Here is a 20,095-nt window from a genome sequence, read left to right as displayed (position 1 = left end):
AATCACTTCACCATCATCGTCACCACGCCGTCGTGCTGACGGAACTCTCCCTCGACACTTTGCTGGATCAAGAGTTCGAGGGATGTCATCGAGCTGAACGTGTGCAGAACTCGAAGATGCCGTACGTTCGGTGTTTGATCGGTCGAAATGAGAAGAAGTTCGACTACATCAACCATGTTGTCAAACGCTTCCGCTTTCGGTCTACGAGGGTACGTGGACACACTTTCCCCTTCCTGTTGCTATGCATCTCCTAGATGGATCTTGCGTGAGCGTAGGAATTTTTTTTTAAATTGCATGCTATGTTCCCCAACACGCCCCACCTTGAAGAACACCTCAACTACGTCCAAGAGTAAAGGAAGAACACATCCACGTTGGGATCCAAGAAGGAAGAAGAGGGGAGAGGCCTCCACCACTAATGTGGCTTCAGGGTTGGCGCTGGTGCACCTCCTCCCACTCCACGGTGACTCCACCACCTCCTTCATTTAGTTGCAAACCAATGAATAAATCTGTATAAATAAGGCCACTAGTCTTGGTCAAGCAATGTTACAAAACAAGTTAAGAATCCAGTCGTGGCCCAGCCGATTCTGCTGAGGTTGTCTATATCACTCCTGGTTGGATTTGGTTCATGCACGCTCGTAGGATATACCCCTCCGATTGTATACCTATACTCACCAATGGGGTTGCCGCGCGTTTTCTTTGTTTAAGAGCTTATAAGGGCATCTCTAGCAGAACCCTATCCTAAAAGTCCAGAATCTCTCTCTTATCCCACCGGCTTCTTCACACCCCTTCGTCGATGACGGTAAGCTCATGTCCGTCTGATTTAGGGATCCATGTAGGCATATATCCAGACTTGGAGGCTTCGATTTTGGTGTCAACTCAGGTTTAGGTCAGGATTTAGGGTTTCGTACAACTCGGCTAGGGTGTCAATTAAGGGTTTCATTCGACTCAAAAGTGCCTATAATGCAGTGTGAATGCTTGTTCAAATTGCTATGTTTTTTTTAGAGAGAGATTCAAATTGATATGTTGTGCCATAAGTAGTGTCACGTCCACGCTGTCAGATCCTTGCAGCCACTTTAGCGGCGGCTGCAAGCCGACCCATAACCACTTCCGCAACAGACCCACGCCACCGCAGGCAAGCCAAAGAAAGCACAACCTGAAATTCTCCACCCAGCGACTCACACGGTCACACTCCCTCGCGCTCACATCTACACTTCTACACTACTATTAAACAAGAGAACATGACGGACGAAAACTCTGCCAGGCCCACGCTTGCACAAGAGAAACAATCCACGCCCGCGCACAAGGGAAACAATCAAATAACCCACGTCCAATTTATATGGAGAGAAAAAAAAACAATCGCAAAAGGAAACCACACGTCCGTTCCGCATGCATTGTTCAACAATACAGAAAGAAAGTTGCTAAATTAGCGGCAACCAATTTATTTTCCCCCGCCGCCGCTGCCGTTCCACCGTTCCACGTTGCCATCCAGGCGTACAGGTTAACCCGTGGCATCGCTGCCCTGGGCAGCCGGAGAGGCACCTGACCACGACGGCAACGACAAGCTCTTCGGCGACACAGGTGCAGCGCCCAGACTAGCTGAACTCTATTGTCATCCAGACGTCCAGGTTTACCTGCGCCATCGCTGCCCTGCGCAGACGGCAAGGCACCAGACGACGGCCGCAACGACGAGCTCTTCGTCAATACAGGTACCACCCAGACTGTCTGAACTTTGTTGCCATCCAGGCGTCCAGGTTGACCTGTGCCATCGCTGCCCTGCGCAGCCGACGATGGACCCGACGACGGGTGCGACGAGCTGACCTGCCCTGCGCCATTCACGTCCGAGCTCTTCACCAACAAAGGTGCCGCCCAGATTGTCTGAACTTCGTGAGGCTTTTACATGCCGCCACCACCCAGACTGTCCCGCGCCATCGCCGCACTGCGTGTACGACGACGTCACAACGCCGATGAACTGCTCCGCAGGTGCATGCTTATTTGCCAACATGGGCCAGTGTGATCCATTTGATTGATCCTCTTGCTTTTCTGCATATTATAATGATAAAAACATGTTGGCATTCTATAATTTATCAAAAACAAGAATGAATCTTATGGCATGAGCATATGCTAACATGATCCCTATTGTACGTACCCGACCTAAACCTGAAATCGTACCATGAAGCCTTGGCAAATGCACATGGTACTGACCTCACCTAAAAGCCTCACCAAGCTGCATATGGTTCACCCATTGCTCAGTTAAAGTAATATGAACATAAAAAAGGCCACACTCTGAAAGAGACCTAGATGAATAGTATTACAAACTACTACATCCTGTTACATTATGCCAAGTATATTAATGCAAATTGAATTCATTTGGGTAGCAGACCTAGATGAATAGTATTACAAACTATTATATTCTGTAGCATTATGAAAGTAAATTAATGCAAATTGAATTCATTTGGGTAACAGACCTAGATGAATAGTATTACAAATAACTACATCTTGTAGCATTATACTAAGTATATTAATGCAAATTGAATTCATTTGGGTAAGCAGAGGCACCACAAGAAAGCTCTGAAGGTAAACAGTTGGTGGGAGTTGAACATAAAACTCTACTATGTCTGTATTCCGGTAATACTATTCCTTCAAAGATAGTTGTATGATAACACTCTTGACATTCACAGGGTTGAACGACTTCGTATAGCCCCTACCACTCCCAACAGGTAATGATCATAACCCAATCACTCGATTGTTGCTCAACTGCTGAATTGTGTCATGATTTGCAGACCCTAAAGAAATAAAAAGGCGGATGGATAGAGAGCAATATGCACAAAATAGGGATGAGATTAATAAGAGACGGCGTGAGGCCTACAAACAGAAAAAAAAATTGCCGCTGCCAAGATCAATGGCCTAAATAACAGAGTACACACACAGTTGGCTGTATCACAAGGTAACGATGATCAACTTCATGATATACGGCCCAGTTGTATTACTATATAATGATCTATTCTTCATATATTCAGACCATAATGAGATTAAGAATCGGATGGAAATGGAGTAGTATGCACAAAATAGAGAGGAAATATTAAAGCGACAACGTCAAACCCGCAAGCAAAATAAGCATATTGTTGCCGTCCTCAATGGCAGTAACATTGTGTCACACATGCCAGCTACCGAACAATTGGCAGTCACACAACTGCAGAACATAACATGCGCAGGTGGTGCAGTACCAAATTCCATGCATTTCAACAGACATCCTCGACGAAAAAGAGAATATTTATGAAGATGATGAGTCCAATGGGTTGCACAGAAATGATGCGTACCAGATGCAACGAATTTCAAGACAAATGACACTCACCCAAATGTCAAACTGTTTGAGAACCCCCAACTCAGTACAATCGTCGACCTACATATCCCAGAAGAGTCTTTAAAAAAAAGGTTAGTTCATCGATTTTTTAATGGTGCTAAATTATCAAAGTGTTTATTTCTTCTTTCTTTGGGCACTCTATAGTTGATTCAGGTACAGAGCCTTTTTATGGCATCAAACAACATCTACCAATCCAACATAATAATGATCACTCACGCATTCAGTGATCAGCAAGTAAGAAAGTACCCTCTCTAATCACAAAAAAAAGTCTTCTCTTTGTGACTGCATCCAAAGAAGTAGCACTATTTCTATTACCTGATAAATTGATATACTCTTTGTTGCTACAATTGTAGTCCAGTGTCTACGCACACAAGGTGCACATAAAAGAGGAATTGGGTCTTCTTATACTTTTTTTGTTTTTCATTTTCCACTATATTAAATTTGCATATTAGATGGCTGTAGGTTAAGTATTGGACGTACTTCATAGCCTCATCCTCGCTGCACTGCTCCAGAAATACAACAAGTTACACAGGGTCCAAAACTGAAAAGCAGTAAAATCCATTCACAGAAAATCAGGTAACATGGGGCTGAATTTGATTTTATAGGGCTACATGTAACCTGCCATGCGAGGATATGTGCTCTCGCATAGTGACCCTGCGACTGCGAGCTCGTTGTTCGGCTATCCTCTCACCTCTGTCACCCGACAATCAGAACTCAATTCAGAACGAGATGGAAATTCAATTGGATTTCCGACGAAGAACAAGATTCGTTCAAATTTTTAGCAGTGATGGGCGCAAACTAGCCATCTGCACATCAGAAAATCCATCAGTAACAAGGAGAAGAAGGGCAGCCAGCACAAACCTCCCGTGTCGCCTCTCTGCCTCCCCGCGGCGGCCCGGGACCGTTGTGTGGTGGCACGCCAAACGTCCCCGGCGACCCCTCCGTCTGCGCCCCTCGCGCTACTCCTCTCCCTCCGTCTACGTTGTCGGCTCCTGCGCCACTGCTCCTGCTCCTCCCCCTCCTCCGCGGCCGGGCGCACCGAGGCCGAGGCGGCAACCGGTGCGCGCGCGTATATGCGGCACCGGCGTTGTATTTGGCGTTGCCCACGACGGTGCGGATGCCGGAGGCGTTGGCGCAGCAGCAGCATGCCTAGGGACTCCTTCGCCCTAACTGCCAGGAGCACCGAGGACGGTGGCGGCGGCTTTTTCCCTGAGAGCGGTGGCGAGACAGTGGAAGGGATAAGGTATGTGAAGTGTGTGGGTGTGGAGAGCTGAGAGGAGGCAGCGAGGGGCGTGTCCAATTTTTTCTTCATCGATTCCTTTTCTTTTTATTATCACTGGCCTTTTTCATCATTCTTTTTACAGTGATGCTACACACACGACACCGAATGCACGATGAGTGAGCTCTGCCTTTCATTATGTCTGCGAATCTACTTTAGAACCGCATTTTTGTGGCCGATCCTTGCACGACAGTCAATTCGGTGGTGTGCTGCAGTTTTAGTTTATGGTTGGATGATTGGATATGTAGCATCGTCCAAACATCGTGCAAGAAAGTCGTCTGCATAACAGCTCTTTTATGTTTGATGCATGGATCAGTTGTCGTGCAAGAATCGGCTGTAAACTGTCGTGTGTAAAGTAGTTTTGTTCTGTTTATATTACTCCCTCTATTAAGATCTTACATTATGAAACAGAGGAAGTAGTTATTTAATTTTTCTATTGGAAGTTAACGTCTGGGTACGATCTTTTTACAGCATTACAACGGTTTAAATAAACGTTCTGTCATAATTGTTTTGATAGTTTATAGAACTTTTTGTTGAGGATAAATCATGTAGGTCATTTTGTGGCCTCTCGATGTTAAATTTCATGGAGTACTTATGAAAGATATTTCAATATTCTTAAACAGATATATTTTGCATCATATCATAATACTTATTATTTTATGAAGTAGCACTATTTGAAAATTAACTCGTATTACCTGACTTTATTTTCACAGGGCATATTTAGAACAAAATTAGTTGTTATTTTAGTAGATTGAGAATTGAATGATGATGATATAAGAAATCCGGATCGCTAGGCATGACACATATGCACATGGCTCAATAACAATGACTGTCTAAATAATAATAAGATTTAAAATGAATGTTTCTATTATAGATTATGAAGTCTACTAGTCACATCAAAACAGCGAGAGAACGCGCCGAGGATTCAGAGAACACGCCGCCGCCACGGACCACGCACCGCTCGACAGCCGAGAATGCTCCTCCCCTTCGCGCTCCTCGCCGGCGCCGCCGCCGGCGCCTTCCTCCTCTTCAAGTTCGCCACCGCCGATGGTAAGCAACGCCGCGTCTCCATTCTCTCCCCCCTTCCGCCCACCGATCGAACCTAGGCCTATATTCCACTCAAGTATCCCCCTTCGTCCTTCGTCCCCCCCCCCCCCCCCCCCCCCCCCTATTCTTCTCTGCTGGCCGCGGGCTAATCGCTCTTGTTCTTGGCCGGGCGCAGGCGATTTCACCCTCTTGTCGTGCGGCCGGGCGCGGCGGGACAAAGTCGAAGGCAAGGTTGGTGTTGTTTGCTGCTCCCTTGCTTATCATCTCGTTGGATTCGTTGTCTGAATTCCGTATGCTTGCGTTTCCCTTTCTTTGGTGCCCTTCAGGTTGTATGGATTACGGGGGCGAGCCGTGGGATTGGTGAGTTTACTTGTCTGTCTCTTCAATTGGGTGAATTTCATCGCAAGAAAAAAAAAAGAATTTGGTCGTAGTAAATTGGGTGTCATATGATTTTTTAGGTGTCAACCTTTTTGTTGTGGTTGTGATTTATGACTGTGGAGTTGTTGAACTTGATCTTTGTTTTAAGCGCATGTCCTGAGTGCTAAACTTTAGGTGTATTGCTTCGGTTAGGGTGACGGTCACAAAATAAAGAATTGCGCCCGATGATGAGATCATGCCATGGTACATATGCTTTTTAAGCATTATAGATTGCATATTATGTAGTTATAGACAGAGGAAGAATCAATAGAACTTAGTTTTTGTGCTAGTTTATTAATGAGGATAGTGATTTTACCATTGGACAGTGGTTAGAAGATTACTTTTTATATCCCTAACCTGGCTTTATTTCCAGTTTTATCTGCCATGCTCATGCTTGTTTCGATAGGAACCTTATATTTGAGAAACCTTGTAATACAACTATCGTGCTTTGAGAACTTTGGTGCGCATATCTGTAGATCTGTAATGACATTGGTCAATGGTCATAGAGGGGGTGTCTGCATCATAACTGATATTGCAAATATGTTAATCAGTGAACGGTAATACAGAAAGGGAATTATAGATTTTGTGATGACCTGCTAAGCCGCTTAATGCGAGCAAAATTGCACTTCTCCAAAGCTGATTGTATGATTTTTTAAGCCAGATGGAGCTATTACACATTGTTCATTAGTGAAAGGTTTTTTGTAGGTTTAGTGTCTGCCTTATGTTTGTTGCAGTGTAGTTTTAAATGGTTAATTCACATAGAACCTATTCATGGATCACTTTCGGTTTTGATAATTGGATATATGTTATTTACATGTCATCCTTTTGCTAAATTTCATGATATGTTTGCTAAATTTAGCATATTGTTCCACGATAACCAGAATGGTTTCTTGTAATGCCAGGGGAGGTTCTTTCGATGCAGTTTGCGAGTTTAGGAGCAAAGCTCATACTATCTGCACGTAACAAGGAGGAGCTTGAGAGAGTGAAACGTAACATCATGAGTAAGTTTGCAAAACTCATGTTGTCTTCTAGTAGGGTAGTGGAAATCTGAGTTCTGGACCAAGTTTTAATTTCATGTTTTTTCTGTTCTCTTTATTCTTCAAAGGCAAGCATCCAGATAGCAAAATTGAAGTATTACCCATGGATTTATCATCTGATGAAGAATCTCTGAAAGAAGTTGTACATTCAGCGGAATCACTCTTTTCCAGTGCAGGCATTGACTATATGATGCACAATGCGGCCTTTGAGCGTCCAGTAAATATTCATACACTTTCTATCAGCCTGAATCCCTTTTAGTCTAGCTACACAACCACCACAAGTTTTTGCGTGCTAAATAAATCAATAAAATTGCAGAAAAGGGGGGCCCTGGAAGAAACTGAGGAAGGTCTTAAGGTATGTGAACCATCTTTTACTTTGTTCTTTATATCGTTATCGACAACGTAACTTCCTGCTAATTATTTCTTGTTACGCAGGCTACTTTTCATGTCAATGTCTTTGGAACAATTACTTTGACTCGTCTTCTTGCACCTTTCATGTTGGATAGAGGGATGGGTCATTTTGTTGTGGTATGTCTGTAATGGAACTTATTGTCAACATGATTTCTATTAGGTTATTATTGTAGCTAACTCGCTATTCACAGATGAGTAGTGCAGCTGGAAAGGTGCCCACACCTGGTCAGGCTCTTTACTCTGCTTCCAAACATGCTCTCAATGGCTACTTTGCTTCTCTGCGCTCTGAGGTATTAAATGTCATACATTTAGCTCATTAAGCTTGCAACATAATACATTCTGGGTATGCTAAATTTATATGCATATGAATTATCCACTTCTGTTATCCACGAGTATTCATAGACAATCTTTCTTCTGTTATCAAGAGCATTGACTGTATTTTCTGTTCAAATGGAATTTTGTGGTTAGATGGTTCTCTTTAGATATTTAGTTGTTTTCCTGTATGTTTTGTTTGTTTTTTCGCGACTATGTTGCTCAAGCTATATATCTTCCATGCTGCAGTTATGTACGAAAGGCATTAAGGTCACTGTTGTCTGTCCTGGACCTATTGAAACACCAGTATCTTCTGGTGCAACTTCTTCATCACAAAGGCATTCATCCGAGGTTATGCTTTGTTTATTAGACTTATCTTTATTTATTTTTGAACAAACGGAAGTAGTTTGCTAGACAAAGTCACACAAAGACTTCACCTCAGTGCTTATTTCCAAATCTTATGTGAAAATGAAGCTATGTAAAATTCTATTAGCTACCATCTTTTGTGTTTCATAGTATTAAAGTTAGATAAATTCTTTTATCCAGATATTTCATCCCACATGTGTTGAACAAGCCCAATAATTGCAACTGCTGAATCGAACGAGGTTATCATAATCCAGCAGTGTTCTAAAATGCATGTTGTTTGTGTCTAGACTTGCTTTAATGTTTTTTGTTGTACATGCGTTATCACATTCTGCTCACGTCCTAACATCTTGTACTTGCTTAACTGTTGAAAGTTGGTTCTCAGTCCCCTTCTTTAATCGTTGTTTCTTATATTTACTCATTCTTGTTAACCTATGCAGAAACGTGTTTCAGTGGAAAGATGTGCTGAACTGACAATAGTTGCCGCAACTCATGGACTAAAAGAAGCATGGATATCATATCAGGTATATTTCATTCTGAACATTACTGCTTGGATCATTTAAGAAGTCTGAAGTCTTAATTTATTATGCTCACATATTATATATTATGCTAGAAACTACCACCATATCTGATTCATTTACATGTTAGAGTACGTAATGGGCCTAATGGGCCCGTTAGTCTTAGGGTTAATTAGAGATAAGAGTCGCTTGCTTAGGGGTCAAGTAAGCCTTGCTTGGGAGTCAAGTAAACCTCTCTATATAAAGAGAGGAGATGTATCAATCTAATCAAGCAAGAATTAAGAAGGAAATCCCTTCCCTCTTGCCCGGCCGTGGGCAAAAAGGCCCCCGGCCGGCCCTCTCACGCCCTCCTTCTAGCAGCGCCATAACAATTTGGTATCAGCTAGCTTCGGTTCGATCATGTCTTCACCGCCGCCCAACCCGTCTCTTCCACTGCCGGTCACGACCGTCGCCCCGCTCCTGCCCACGCCGGGATCCTCCGTCGCGCCCGCCCCCGTCGTCCTCACCCCGGAGGTGTCCGGGGCGCTGCGGGACCTAACACAGGCGGTCCAGGAGATCCACCTGTTCTTGGTCGGGTCCTATGGGCCGCACCCGGCTGCGCCGCCCATCACCGCCACCGCGCCGCCGTGGCTGCCGTGGCAGCCGCCGCACCAAGCGGCCCCCGCCGCGCTCGCCGGGCTGCTGCAGCAGCCGCTGCAGCTGCCATCCATCGCCCCGTCCTGGCTGTCGTGGCAGCTGCCGCACCAGGCGGCCTCCGCCGCGCTCGTCGGGCTGCTGCAGCAGCCGCTGCAACTGCCATCCACCGCCACCACCGCCCCGTCCTGGCTGCCGTGGCAGCCGCCGCACCAGGTGGCCTCCGCCGCGCTCATCGGGCCGCTGCAGCAGCTGCCATCCACCGCCCCGCCCTGGCTGCAGTGGCAGCCACCGCTCCTGGCGACCTCCGCCGCGCCCGGCGCTCCGCCGCAGCAGCCGCTGCAACTGCAGCAGCCATCACCGGTCAGCTCCGGCCCCGCATCGACCGCGCCGACGGAAGTCCCGATCCACCAGATCAAGTTCCCGCCGTCGCCATCACCGCTTCCCCAGGGCGTCCCCATCCAGCAGATCAAGCTTCCGCCGTCGCCGTCACCGCTTCCAGCTTGGACCACTACCTGCCACGTGTCGGCGACGGTGAGGCTGCAGGCTGCTGCACGCGGCCTCCTAGCGCGTCGGCGTGTGCGGGAGTTGCGTGGTCTGCAGCTGCCGCTCCTCCCAGTTGCGCTCGCTGCGCAAAGGACCTCGATCTCGTCCGCTGCGTCGGGGATCTTGGGCATGCTGTTTTCCCCACGGACAACGCCCTCAAAGTCTGCGACATCGGCGGTTGGGGAGGCGCACCCCTCCTCGCCATTGTCCATCGACAACCCTCCACTCTTCTATGTGCGGTGCCGACCAACAGCCGTCCGGCGGGGAGAAGGCATGGTGTCACCGACAAGAGCGCACCGCGTAGCACCACTGCATTCCGCCGCCGGCCGCCGCAAGGGCGCCTCTGCTGGTCGCTCTTGCGACCACTTCCAGGTGGCCATACACATGCACTCCTTTTGTCCAGATGGTTTCCATGGGATCCAGGTGGCTGTACACGTGCACGTCCGACGTGCGGATGGTATCCACTTTTTGTTAAGAGGTCCAAAATAAATCATCCCAGTCCATTTCAGGTTGAGAGTAATAAAACAAGCCGAGATGTAAAAGGCTTGTTTTTAGGTGTTAGGTTTGTGTTGCCTCGAGTCATGGTTATAAGTTGGTTAGGCTGCAGCTTGAGGACAAGCTGCATGTCCAGGTGGGGTGTAGTGTTAGAGTACGTAATGGGCCTAATGGGCCCGTTAGTCTTAGGGTTAATTAGAGATAAGAGTCGCTTGCTTAGGGGTCAAGTAAGCCTTGCTTGGGAGTCAAGTAAACCTCTCTATATAAAGAGAGGAGATGTATCAATCTAATCAAGCAAGAATTAAGAAGGAAATCCCTTCCCTCTTGCCCGGCCGTGGGCAAAAAGGCCCCCGGCCGGCCCTCTCGCGCCCTCCTTCTAGCAGCGCCATAACATTACACAACACAAGCTTTCCCTAATGGATCCTTGAAACTTTGTGCCCACGTTTTTTCTGAGCAATAACATCAGTTAGCTAGTGCATGTACTAACATAAAAGGTTCTATAATATAATAATGTGTCGAGTACAATCACTATGTTGTAGTAACCTGCTGGTTGGTAGCTTGTATCACTATGTAATACTATTGGTTCAAGTATCTATGACATGAAGTTTCTATTTTATGTCTGGCACTCTGCATAGTGTATTTTTCATTCTATATTTGTGCCCACGTTTTTTCTGAGCAATAACATCAGTTAGCTAGTGCATGTACTAACATAAAAGGTTCTATAATATAATAATGTGTCGAGTACAATCACTATGTTGTAGTAACCTGCGGGTTGGTAGCTTGTATCACTATGTAATACTATTGGTTCAAGTATCTATGACATGAAGTTTCTATTTTATGTCTGGCACTCTGCATAGTGTATTTTTCATTCTATATATAATTATTTATGTTACATATTGAATCTGAATTTTAGTGACTTTGCAGCCTGTGCTGGCTGTTATGTACGTGGTGCAATACATGCCAACAATTGGATGCTGGATTATGGACAAGGTAATCTTTTCTGGTTTGGTGTTTTTCTTTTCCTTATCTACTGGTGAACTGTCTTTGCATCCTCCAGTCAGAACAAACTCGTCACAGGTAGAAATCGTGTGGACAAACTTGATCAGTGTATTAAGCTTTAAAGCACTTTCATGATGTCACATTTGGAACAATGATAGGAAAAATGCAAAAACGTGGAAAATTCATGAATTAGAGCGGCATGGCTCAGAGTCTCACACTCCCTGTACAGATTGAAAACACGTGAATAGAGAAGAGAAGCCAGTTGGAATATATGATAGGTATAACATGGAAACTTGTGGGTGGAAGAATCACTTGAAAGGAAACATGGGGGAATATTTCCTTTGATTTCGAAGTGGAAATTTTCCGTGTGTTTTGAACAATAGTTGGTTTCCTCCAAAATGTGTATGAAAGCTTTTTGGGAGCCGTTCCTTTGTTCTGTATCATTTGAGTTCATTTTTTCTTTGTTTGAAGTGGGACCTTAGATTTCACCCCTCAACCTTCAAACTGGTAAGTCTAAGGATGTCTGACCCTAAGCTCTGGAAGCCCTTTTTTCGAGGAATTTTCTTTGAGAATAGGAAGGTCCTTTTTCATCCATGAGATGCAGCAAGGTTTTTTTTATGATGTGCAGTGGTTTTGAAGGAATTTAAGATTCTGGCAAGGGGCAACTTTAGAAATGCTCAGAGATAAGGGAAAATTGCTACAAATATTTTTTTTTGGAAATTAGGAATTTGAAGAAAATAAATTTACAAATACAGGCTTACAATGACTGCAACAATAAGGCTAAATAGAGTGTTTCCACGCACTTAAAAAACATTTTGGTTTTCTTACAAATGTGTATAAATCATTTGTGAGTTGCTGTATTATCTTGTTTGTTCAGAATACTAATGATATTCCTTCAAAGTTTCTGCTGTTATTACCATTTCTTAAAATTCTCTAATTCTTTAGTAAATTTACAGGAATATTTCGTACTTTATAAAATTAAATTCCCCGTACTTCTCTTTGTTAAATTTTGTAATAATATTTTAGGTTTTTGTGAATTGTTCCTTGTCTCTTACAGTTTCTTCTATGTTTTCTTACTTTTTCTCTAAATTGTTGGTGTTCCACCATTTTTGTCATTCTAAATTTCCTTAGTTTTTCAAGATTTATTTGTTGAATATAGTGACTGGGTTGTGCCTTGCTTTGCATTCATGGTAGTTCAAGAGTTGAGAAATAAATAAGTAGGTTCAGTGGCATGGTTAAAACTTGTTGGTGAAGCTGATGCGTCTAGGGGACTGAAATCTGAAGTAAAAAACGTAGTCCTATTGTGCAATTTTGAGGACTGCAGTCAAAAAAAAATTGAAACAATTTTTGAACAGCTATTTTATTCTGTAAACTACCGCCTTGCATTTGTCAATATAATCTGATGGTTATTTTGTTTTTACCCAGGTTGGTGCAAAGCGAGTGGATGCCGCTGCAAAGAAAGGCAACGCCTACAGTTGGAATCTCCTCTTCGGTGGCAAAAAGTCGGCTTGACAATGAAGTTGTTCATTACGCCTACAGGTGGAATCTCATTGAGATTCTGAAAGTCATACACATCTATCTATATAGATTATGAACCTTGTTACCCTTTTTCATCTTTATGTGTGAAATGACCAACGGGAAGCAAGCACTCCTTGTAATGTCACCTAGTCAGCGAGTTGGAAGTATTTTAGAACTCGGATACAAGTCAGCATTCCAGCTTTGCATTTCCACGAAAGAATAAATCATGCAAGATGGACTATTTATCTGTTGTGTTTCCTGTGTATATCTTGTTAATGGGGTGCTTTCATGTTCCGATTGTTGTGCCGACAGAATAAGCGATTGATGAACCTTGAACAAACAGAAAGGTCAGGCCTCATGAATCTTATGAACACCTTACAAGTTACAACACAGAAATCTGTTTGATGCTTTCAGAGCTGATGTGCACCAGAATTACAATGTTCACCATAACACAACGACATTGCCTATTCAAGACACACCATAACCAGATTTTGAAAAAAAAACATTGGAAGTACTATAGCATCTTATAAGTTATAACTTACACCTTCAGGCCTTACAAAAGACATTCCCTTCGACCTTGAATAAGACATACAACATATCTTCCGCCATTCTACAGAACATTTGAACTAGTGTACATCACTCAGATCGCACTCTAGTGTTTCCAACCGTTGAGAAAGCCATCTGGAGTGTAAGGCTCCAAGAATCCAATGAACTGCAAAATCATATCCAAGGAATCAAGGAACAGTCAAGTAACCGATTAACAAGAAACATGGCGAAGCTGGAGAGCACACATAATAAGACCTAGAAATCTTTAACTTCTCATGGTCTTCTATCGAGTACGTCATTTCTCATCTTGTGATCCAAATTTGTATTTAACATCACAATGCCTACTCTACACTATAAATTGATTATAAAAATCAAATGTGTCATGTGCCTTTGTCCAAACTTTTACATGGTTTTCAAATTCAAGTTAAATTTGGCACCATTTTGATTTTCATATCTGGGCTCGCCCTGCAGGGTCCAGCCCCTAATATTTTGTAACCCTGTCACAGGTGCCTTGCCCTTCTCGAGTCCAATCTCGAAGAGCCATTTGGGAAAGCTTTCCCTTGGGCTAGTTTTCTTATATCTGATTTGTACATAAGACAGGGAAGACAAACAATGAGTAATTTCTTTAGAAAAAAAACAAGGATTGGCCAGCGGCCAACAATGTTGCTCGAGTGATAAAAACAATAATAGAAGAACTATCATGCGGGTTGAGGTCTATCACTTTTTACATTAGAGCGCACCACAATCAACGAAAGAACAAGAAACTAATAGATGTACCTTCAAACCATCATGAGACCATCGGGCACCATAACCTTCATGCACACGAATTTCAAAAACAGGCCTATTGGGCTGTGTCAGATGAATATTTATCCAACAGCCCTCACGTAACAAACGGTCAATGACTTCGGACGAAATTTGATTCTTCTTTGGATCTGTAGATAAATAGTTTCAACTAAATATACCATAATGCGAGTCTTCAACTTGATGAGTGTTAAGCAGGAACACATCTTTACCACTTCCATGGAGGCAGCCCCACCACCCATCCCTACTCCTGTGAACATGTTTGGCCAATGCCCTTGCAGCATCAGTTAAAGAACAACTTTTCACCTCCAGTACAATGCAACACCATCAATCTTAGTTACAAGAGAAATTTCTTGGTAATATTCAAGAACAGCAAAAAGTTTGGATGGGACAGCAATCAATAGAACTGAGAGGTAGTTGCTAAAGATGAACTTACCGCTGGTTTGTGTAGTTTCATACAAGATGAAATCAACATGGATTTTGGAGGAGGCAGTCCATCTGGAACTGTTCCTGATGTGTTTGCCAAACCAAGGAGTCTACCTAGTCCATCGTAGCCCAATCCCTAGAAAATAACAAGAGATAAGTTAACAAAGCACAGAACCAGCTACAAGTGCCCATATATGATTATTCAACTTAAAGCAACTAGCGGATCTAAAAACGTAACTCCCTCATCCCACATATAAAAGGCCCCCTCGAAATCCGAGCTTAACTCCACAAATTTGACTTATTAAATATGAGTCATATACAACAAATATTATTATACCATTGGAAACCCTTTGAATACAAATCCAATGTCATAATTTTTGTGACATGTGTATAATATTTTTTAGTCAAAGTTGAGCTCAAATTTTGATGTGGCCTTTTAGATGTTGATGGAAGGAGTATTTATGAATTATGATAACCAGAACATGAATTAATACAAATATTACTGGCCATTAAGATTTAATTAACATTCAGTAAAACTCCAAGCTACAAAGCTTGCAATTGACATGCAAAGGCCAAAGGGGTAAGCGAGGTGGGTGTTTTGAGTGCATAAATAGTGACACTTAGTGTTATTCAATGTGTATTTACAAAGTACTCCCTCTGTCCCATAAGGTAAGACATTTTTTGACACTACACTTAGATATATCAGCCTTGTATGCCCCATAAAAGATATGTCGCTATAAATATGATTATAAATGATCTGGTAACATTACAAACAGAAGAAATGTGGAATGAAATGTTAAAGTGTGCCACTCACAGCAAGAAGCTCGGTCATGGTTATGTAAGGTTGGATTTGCAGCTTTGAGACAGATATTGCCAAGACTCCATAAGAGTTCTCCTTTTCCTCTGTGTAGAATTTTCTATAAACTTCGACACCTGTATATGCAGATAATTTAGTCGATTGTCTAGGGGTCCTTTACAGGTGCATATAGAACCTTTTATATCAAAACAATAATAATACTAATGAGAAAGAACATATGTGTTATCAACATGGGTATGGACTTGAGATGCTTCAGAAATGTGTACCCATCAACATATCACAAGAGCTCAGTTGTGTTTTTTGTGGTACAATAAAGTCTGAAGATTAAAGAGGTAGCATGCCTAACACCCTTCGAGCTGAATTAAATTATTATCTAAGGTGCCTGCCAAACCAAGAACAATCAGCGCATCATGGATTCACAGCAAGCTGTCAGGGTCCAGAAAGCTTTATAAGAAATATGTATCAAGGTAGTGCAGCTCTATATAGAAGTTACATTTACACTGATATTACTGTCAACTACGGCCTAGATTAATTTAGAAAAAATCATTGTAAGAAATCCAGGGCATGACAAGTGCCAAAATAAGCTATGCACCATAATAAGTAAGAAATAGGTTCTTAAAAGGATTAACTCATGGGTGACCAAAGGTGCAGACTTCATGAAAATTAATCCAGTTATGGAACACCGCACAAGCAACACTACAATGGTACGATCGTAAGAAACAAAGTACCTTCTTCAATTGACGAAATACCAGGAAGGACATTTGAGATCGTCTCTGTTTGCAGCATCTCAGAGAACGAACTGTACTTTCTAACTGCCTGAAAATAAATAAGCAATGGGATTTACCACAACTCTGGAATAAAAAGTATATATGTGCAGGTCAAGAAGGATTATTTGCCCAGTTATGTATCATGAGTCATAAAATATAAGCACATATTTTAAACAGAATCAATTGTGGATTTTTTTATGAGGGCATCCCTTTACCTCCTGCTGTTCCCATGAAGGAGGATGTGAAGCCCAATTTCAGAATACCACCAGAATTGTTTTCAGTTTGGCCGAGGAGGCGAGGCCAAACATGTCTAGCTCCAGGTGGTGCTGCGTTGCATATGGGACAGCTAATGATTAGATTTTATATGTCTAAGTATGTACACGTTGTATTTGAGCCTGCGCGCCTAGATTGGGCCGAACCCCTTTGTGGTCGGTTTGTATCTAGTCTGAGTCGGACCAGAGTTGGAATTCTGGTCCATGCCTACGTTATTTCCCTGGCCATCCCCTCACCTATATAACCATAGGGGTGCGCCAGATTAGAGGAAGTCAAATTTTAGGTTGAGTTTGAACATTGTGTTCACGTGGTGAATCATCCCTCCGGGGACGCGCTGCTGGTTATCAAATAAAGTGATGATTGCGTGAAGGTTCATGTGAGATCAAGGATTATTGTGCCAAGGTTAGAGGCATGTTGTTCATCTCCACGTTGCTTGCTGGATTTATTTCCTCATCTTCAGGTTGCGTGGATTGACCCCATGATTTGATATCTGATTGTCTTGCGGTGAAAGATCGGGCCAAATCAGTGGCACGTCAGAGGTCATGCCATTATCAATTTTTCTATTCGGTGCTTTATGTGATTTCATAGAAAATCCATAAAGATCAAATAACTTGAGGGATCAAATAAGTTTTATGCACCAACCAGTAGAACCAAAAGTCCAAACTGATGGAGAAGGTTAGGGAATCCATATATACTTCAACAAATACAGGTTTTTTTCTTAAAGAAGGAAAATTGCTAATTTGAAGATAACAGTGCAAAGATATAAATATTATATCCAGAAAAGCTAGTTACATAGCAAAGAAAATTACCTCAACCTCAAGCAAGAGGCATTTATTGAAGAGCAACAAAGAACCTTGTGTAATCCTGCGACAAAATGACAAAAAAAATGATTACATGAATAGCATGCACGTTGAGTATGAAAAATAATGCGTAGCCATAAGAAACCTAGCAGAAGTGCTCACAGAGTCAATAAGCTTGGGAGATAACTTTTTACAGAAACAACAATATAAGGCTTCCAAGTAGTAGGCCTACACCTTACTGAATAATCCTTATAGCGAATTTCAGAGTGCATATTGTAGTGGATACATTTAAGAATTTAAAGTCCATAAATTATTGCAACTGTGTTGTATCCTCAAACTGTGAACTGAGAATGAGAATGTGGAAGACCCTGAAATAGAGCAACCCGAATATACGCTAACACCTAAACAAAAACAATATGACGAGCTACAGAATTATAATCGTTGCCATTTTCATAATGTAAAATATACGCTAACACCTAAACAGAACAATATGATGAGCTGCAGAACTAGAATTGTTGCCATTTTCGTAATATAAAACATACGCTAACGCCTAAACAGAACAATATGATGAGCTACAGAACTAGAATTGTTGCCATTTTCATAATGTAGCTCCAATAGATGTTCCTAGTTGATAGACATTAAGGCTGTGATGTTCTCCACCATATATCTCAACTTAGAATTTCAGTCTTCCAAAATTTAAAACCAGCTGTGTGTACCTGTTGTAATTACCAGCTGCTAACCTCCCTTCAACGTTCTTGGATCCAGCTACAGAAGTACATGGTTCAAGTTAGAAAATGTGGTTGGCAAAAAAGGCACAAAAAAGATGCAGGTTACAAACTTTCTCGAAATACATCAATTAGTGCCCTTCAGCTTTATACTGAGCCGTTAAAACTGAACAAATGAAATTATTAATTTTAAGAATTAAATACAGATCCTTGATGGTGTATATTGCACACCAGAGAAAAATAACAAATATATTAAGAAAAAGTAATATTGATATGCATATAACTACAAGGAAAGGAAATATGAATGTCAATTAGATGTTAAATGAACCACAAGAAAAAGATTCTGGAATTACCACTGAGTTGAGCGAAGTATGGTTCTTGAACATGTAGCACAAACTCGACTGCATCATAAATCTAGTGAATACAGATGACAACAATAAGCTATAATCAAACAAATTGCGGAAAAGGATAACACTCGATAATGTGTTTTAACATTTCAAATAAGTCAGTAAAAAAATTACACATGTACATGTGGTAGTACACTACTAACTTTCAAGAAAACACAAGAAACAAGAAAGATGGTTCAACAAAGCAACTATTTGTACACCCAGTTTGTTTTTGCATAACCAAGAAAAATGCGTGGGTTCTCTTGAATCCGCCTGACCACATAATATATCAATCTGTACATGCATTGTTTAATAAATGCCAAAAAAAAAAAAAATTGGCCCGGGTGTAGTAGTTCCGTAGAGCCAATTGTAGTTTCCGCTGCAAGGTATCCATATTACAGCAAATAGGGAATTTTGCAATACTCTCTTTTCACTAAATTTAGTACTCTGTCGAGCAACGCTGCCCCCAAAGAGACACTGCTGGATATATACAAGTATCATATAGTGCCAATTGTAGTATCCTTTATGATCATAGTTCATATCACAATTCCTATAAAAGTCTAAACACTGTCGCAAATACAATTATACCCCGAAATTGATTGACAACAGCTTCAGCCATGATTCTGACTTCCTAGCTAGAAGATTATTTTTTTCAGTGGAATTCAAGCAAAGCCGATTGAAGAGAGAAACAGGAAGAAAGCAGATCGGAGAAAGTTACCCGCTTTAACTCGGCGCCCTTCTCGCGCAGGACCGCCTCCCACTCCCCCTCCCTCTTACGCGAATCATTCTCCTCCGCAGGAGTTCCTACCGCCCCCGCTACCACTGGGGGTCTCGGGATCCGCCCCTCCTCGGCGCACCCCGCAAGCTCCGTGGCCAGCTTATCGCACAGGTCGTCTTCGAGGAGGCGGAAGCAATAGGAGAGGGACAGAGGGAGGGCCGGGTCCGGGGTGGCGACGTGGGAGGAGAGGACGAAGCGGAGTAGCTCGCCGACGGCGGACGAGAGGGCGACGGCGCCAACGCCCGGCGACGCCGGCTGCGGCGGCGACGAGATGTGGTCGGTGGTCGCCATCTGATGTGCTGTAGTGGCCGGATTCGTGTCCACAGTAGTGAGGGCGTACAAAGGGATTATACCATGTAAAATTAAAATAAAATTTGGTTTACCAATGTTTGGCAAGGACTCCCAAAAAAATCTTGGCAACCTTTTAAAAGGTTGTCAATTTTTTTGACAACCTTTAACATTGCCAAATACTCCCTCCGTTCTGGCGCGGTAGCTGCTGTACTCCGAGACTGGAGGGGTGTAGCAATTGCAGGAGCTATAGAGATTATCCAGCATGTCATGAACGCACAAGTTGCAGAAGCGCTAGCAGTGAAGCGGGGACTCAAACTTCTTTTTGACAGAGACTGCTCCAAAGTGATGGTGGAATCGGATTGCCTTGAGCTCGTGAACGCTTGCAATGGGTATTCGGAGATTTGGAGCCCATTTGCTCCCGTACTAGCAGATTGCTTTGAGTTAGCGCATGGGATTCCATCTATTTCTTTTAGGCATTGTAAGAGGGAAGCCAACAAGCTGGCACACTTTCTAGCTAGGTACTGCTATGAGCAAGGTCTTTTTGTATGA

General features: G+C 42.8%; 4 protein-coding genes across 22 annotated transcripts; 2 read left to right on the top strand and 2 right to left on the bottom strand.

The window, feature by feature from the left end:
* Window positions 1-1,818: 1,818 nt before the first annotated feature.
* LOC125550673 (uncharacterized) lies at window positions 1,819-4,653 on the bottom strand. Of its 19 annotated transcripts, none has more exons than XR_007301754.2 (5): window positions 3,980-4,137; window positions 3,842-3,902; window positions 3,353-3,419; window positions 2,147-2,224; window positions 1,938-2,040 (listed from the first exon to the last, which is right to left on the bottom strand). XR_007301754.2 is itself a non-coding variant. In XM_087517800.1 (3 exons), exons 1-3 carry the CDS (start codon window positions 4,506-4,508, stop codon window positions 2,152-2,154), a joined length of 378 nt encoding a protein of 125 aa, XP_087373926.1. In that variant the 5' UTR covers window positions 4,509-4,653; the 3' UTR covers window positions 2,149-2,151. The 19 variants fall into 19 exon arrangements, 1 of the variants encoding a protein (XP_087373926.1); XR_007301755.2 differs by having other exon boundaries at window positions 3,842-3,864; XR_007301748.2 differs by having other exon boundaries at window positions 1,819-2,040; window positions 2,147-3,419.
* Window positions 4,654-5,524: 871 nt separating this feature from the next.
* LOC125550677 (NAD(P)-binding Rossmann-fold superfamily protein) lies at window positions 5,525-13,181 on the top strand. The gene is made up of 12 exons (XM_048713728.2): window positions 5,525-5,690; window positions 5,863-5,918; window positions 6,014-6,047; window positions 7,007-7,105; window positions 7,210-7,358; window positions 7,458-7,496; window positions 7,577-7,669; window positions 7,744-7,842; window positions 8,114-8,215; window positions 8,668-8,751; window positions 11,344-11,409; window positions 12,844-13,181. The coding sequence occupies exons 1-12, from the start codon at window positions 5,615-5,617 to the stop codon at window positions 12,928-12,930; spliced, it is 984 nt and encodes a 327-aa protein (XP_048569685.2). The 5' UTR covers window positions 5,525-5,614; the 3' UTR covers window positions 12,931-13,181.
* On the top strand, window positions 8,768-11,332 carry LOC147974812 (uncharacterized). Its single transcript, XM_087517798.1, has one exon. The coding sequence runs from the start codon at window positions 9,145-9,147 to the stop codon at window positions 10,411-10,413; it is 1,269 nt and encodes a 422-aa protein (XP_087373924.1). The 5' UTR covers window positions 8,768-9,144; the 3' UTR covers window positions 10,414-11,332.
* Window positions 13,182-13,274: 93 nt separating the features above from the next.
* Window positions 13,275-19,615, bottom strand: LOC125550676 (uncharacterized). The gene is made up of 10 exons (XM_048713724.2): window positions 19,196-19,615; window positions 18,445-18,505; window positions 18,083-18,131; window positions 17,376-17,430; window positions 16,255-16,342; window positions 15,524-15,642; window positions 14,720-14,845; window positions 14,496-14,589; window positions 14,260-14,414; window positions 13,275-13,648 (listed from the first exon to the last, which is right to left on the bottom strand). Exons 1-10 carry the CDS (start codon window positions 19,544-19,546, stop codon window positions 13,589-13,591), a joined length of 1,158 nt encoding a protein of 385 aa, XP_048569681.2. The 5' UTR covers window positions 19,547-19,615; the 3' UTR covers window positions 13,275-13,588.
* Window positions 19,616-20,095: the final 480 nt, after the last annotated feature.

The sequence above is a fragment of the Triticum urartu genome, chromosome 4A (genome assembly GCF_056163025.1).
Source record: "Triticum urartu cultivar PI428250 chromosome 4A, HENAU_Tu73, whole genome shotgun sequence".
Lineage (NCBI taxonomy): Eukaryota > Viridiplantae > Streptophyta > Magnoliopsida > Poales > Poaceae > Triticum > Triticum urartu.
Note: the sequence above shows the minus strand (reverse complement) of the source record. Positions and strands in the feature narration are given on the sequence as shown.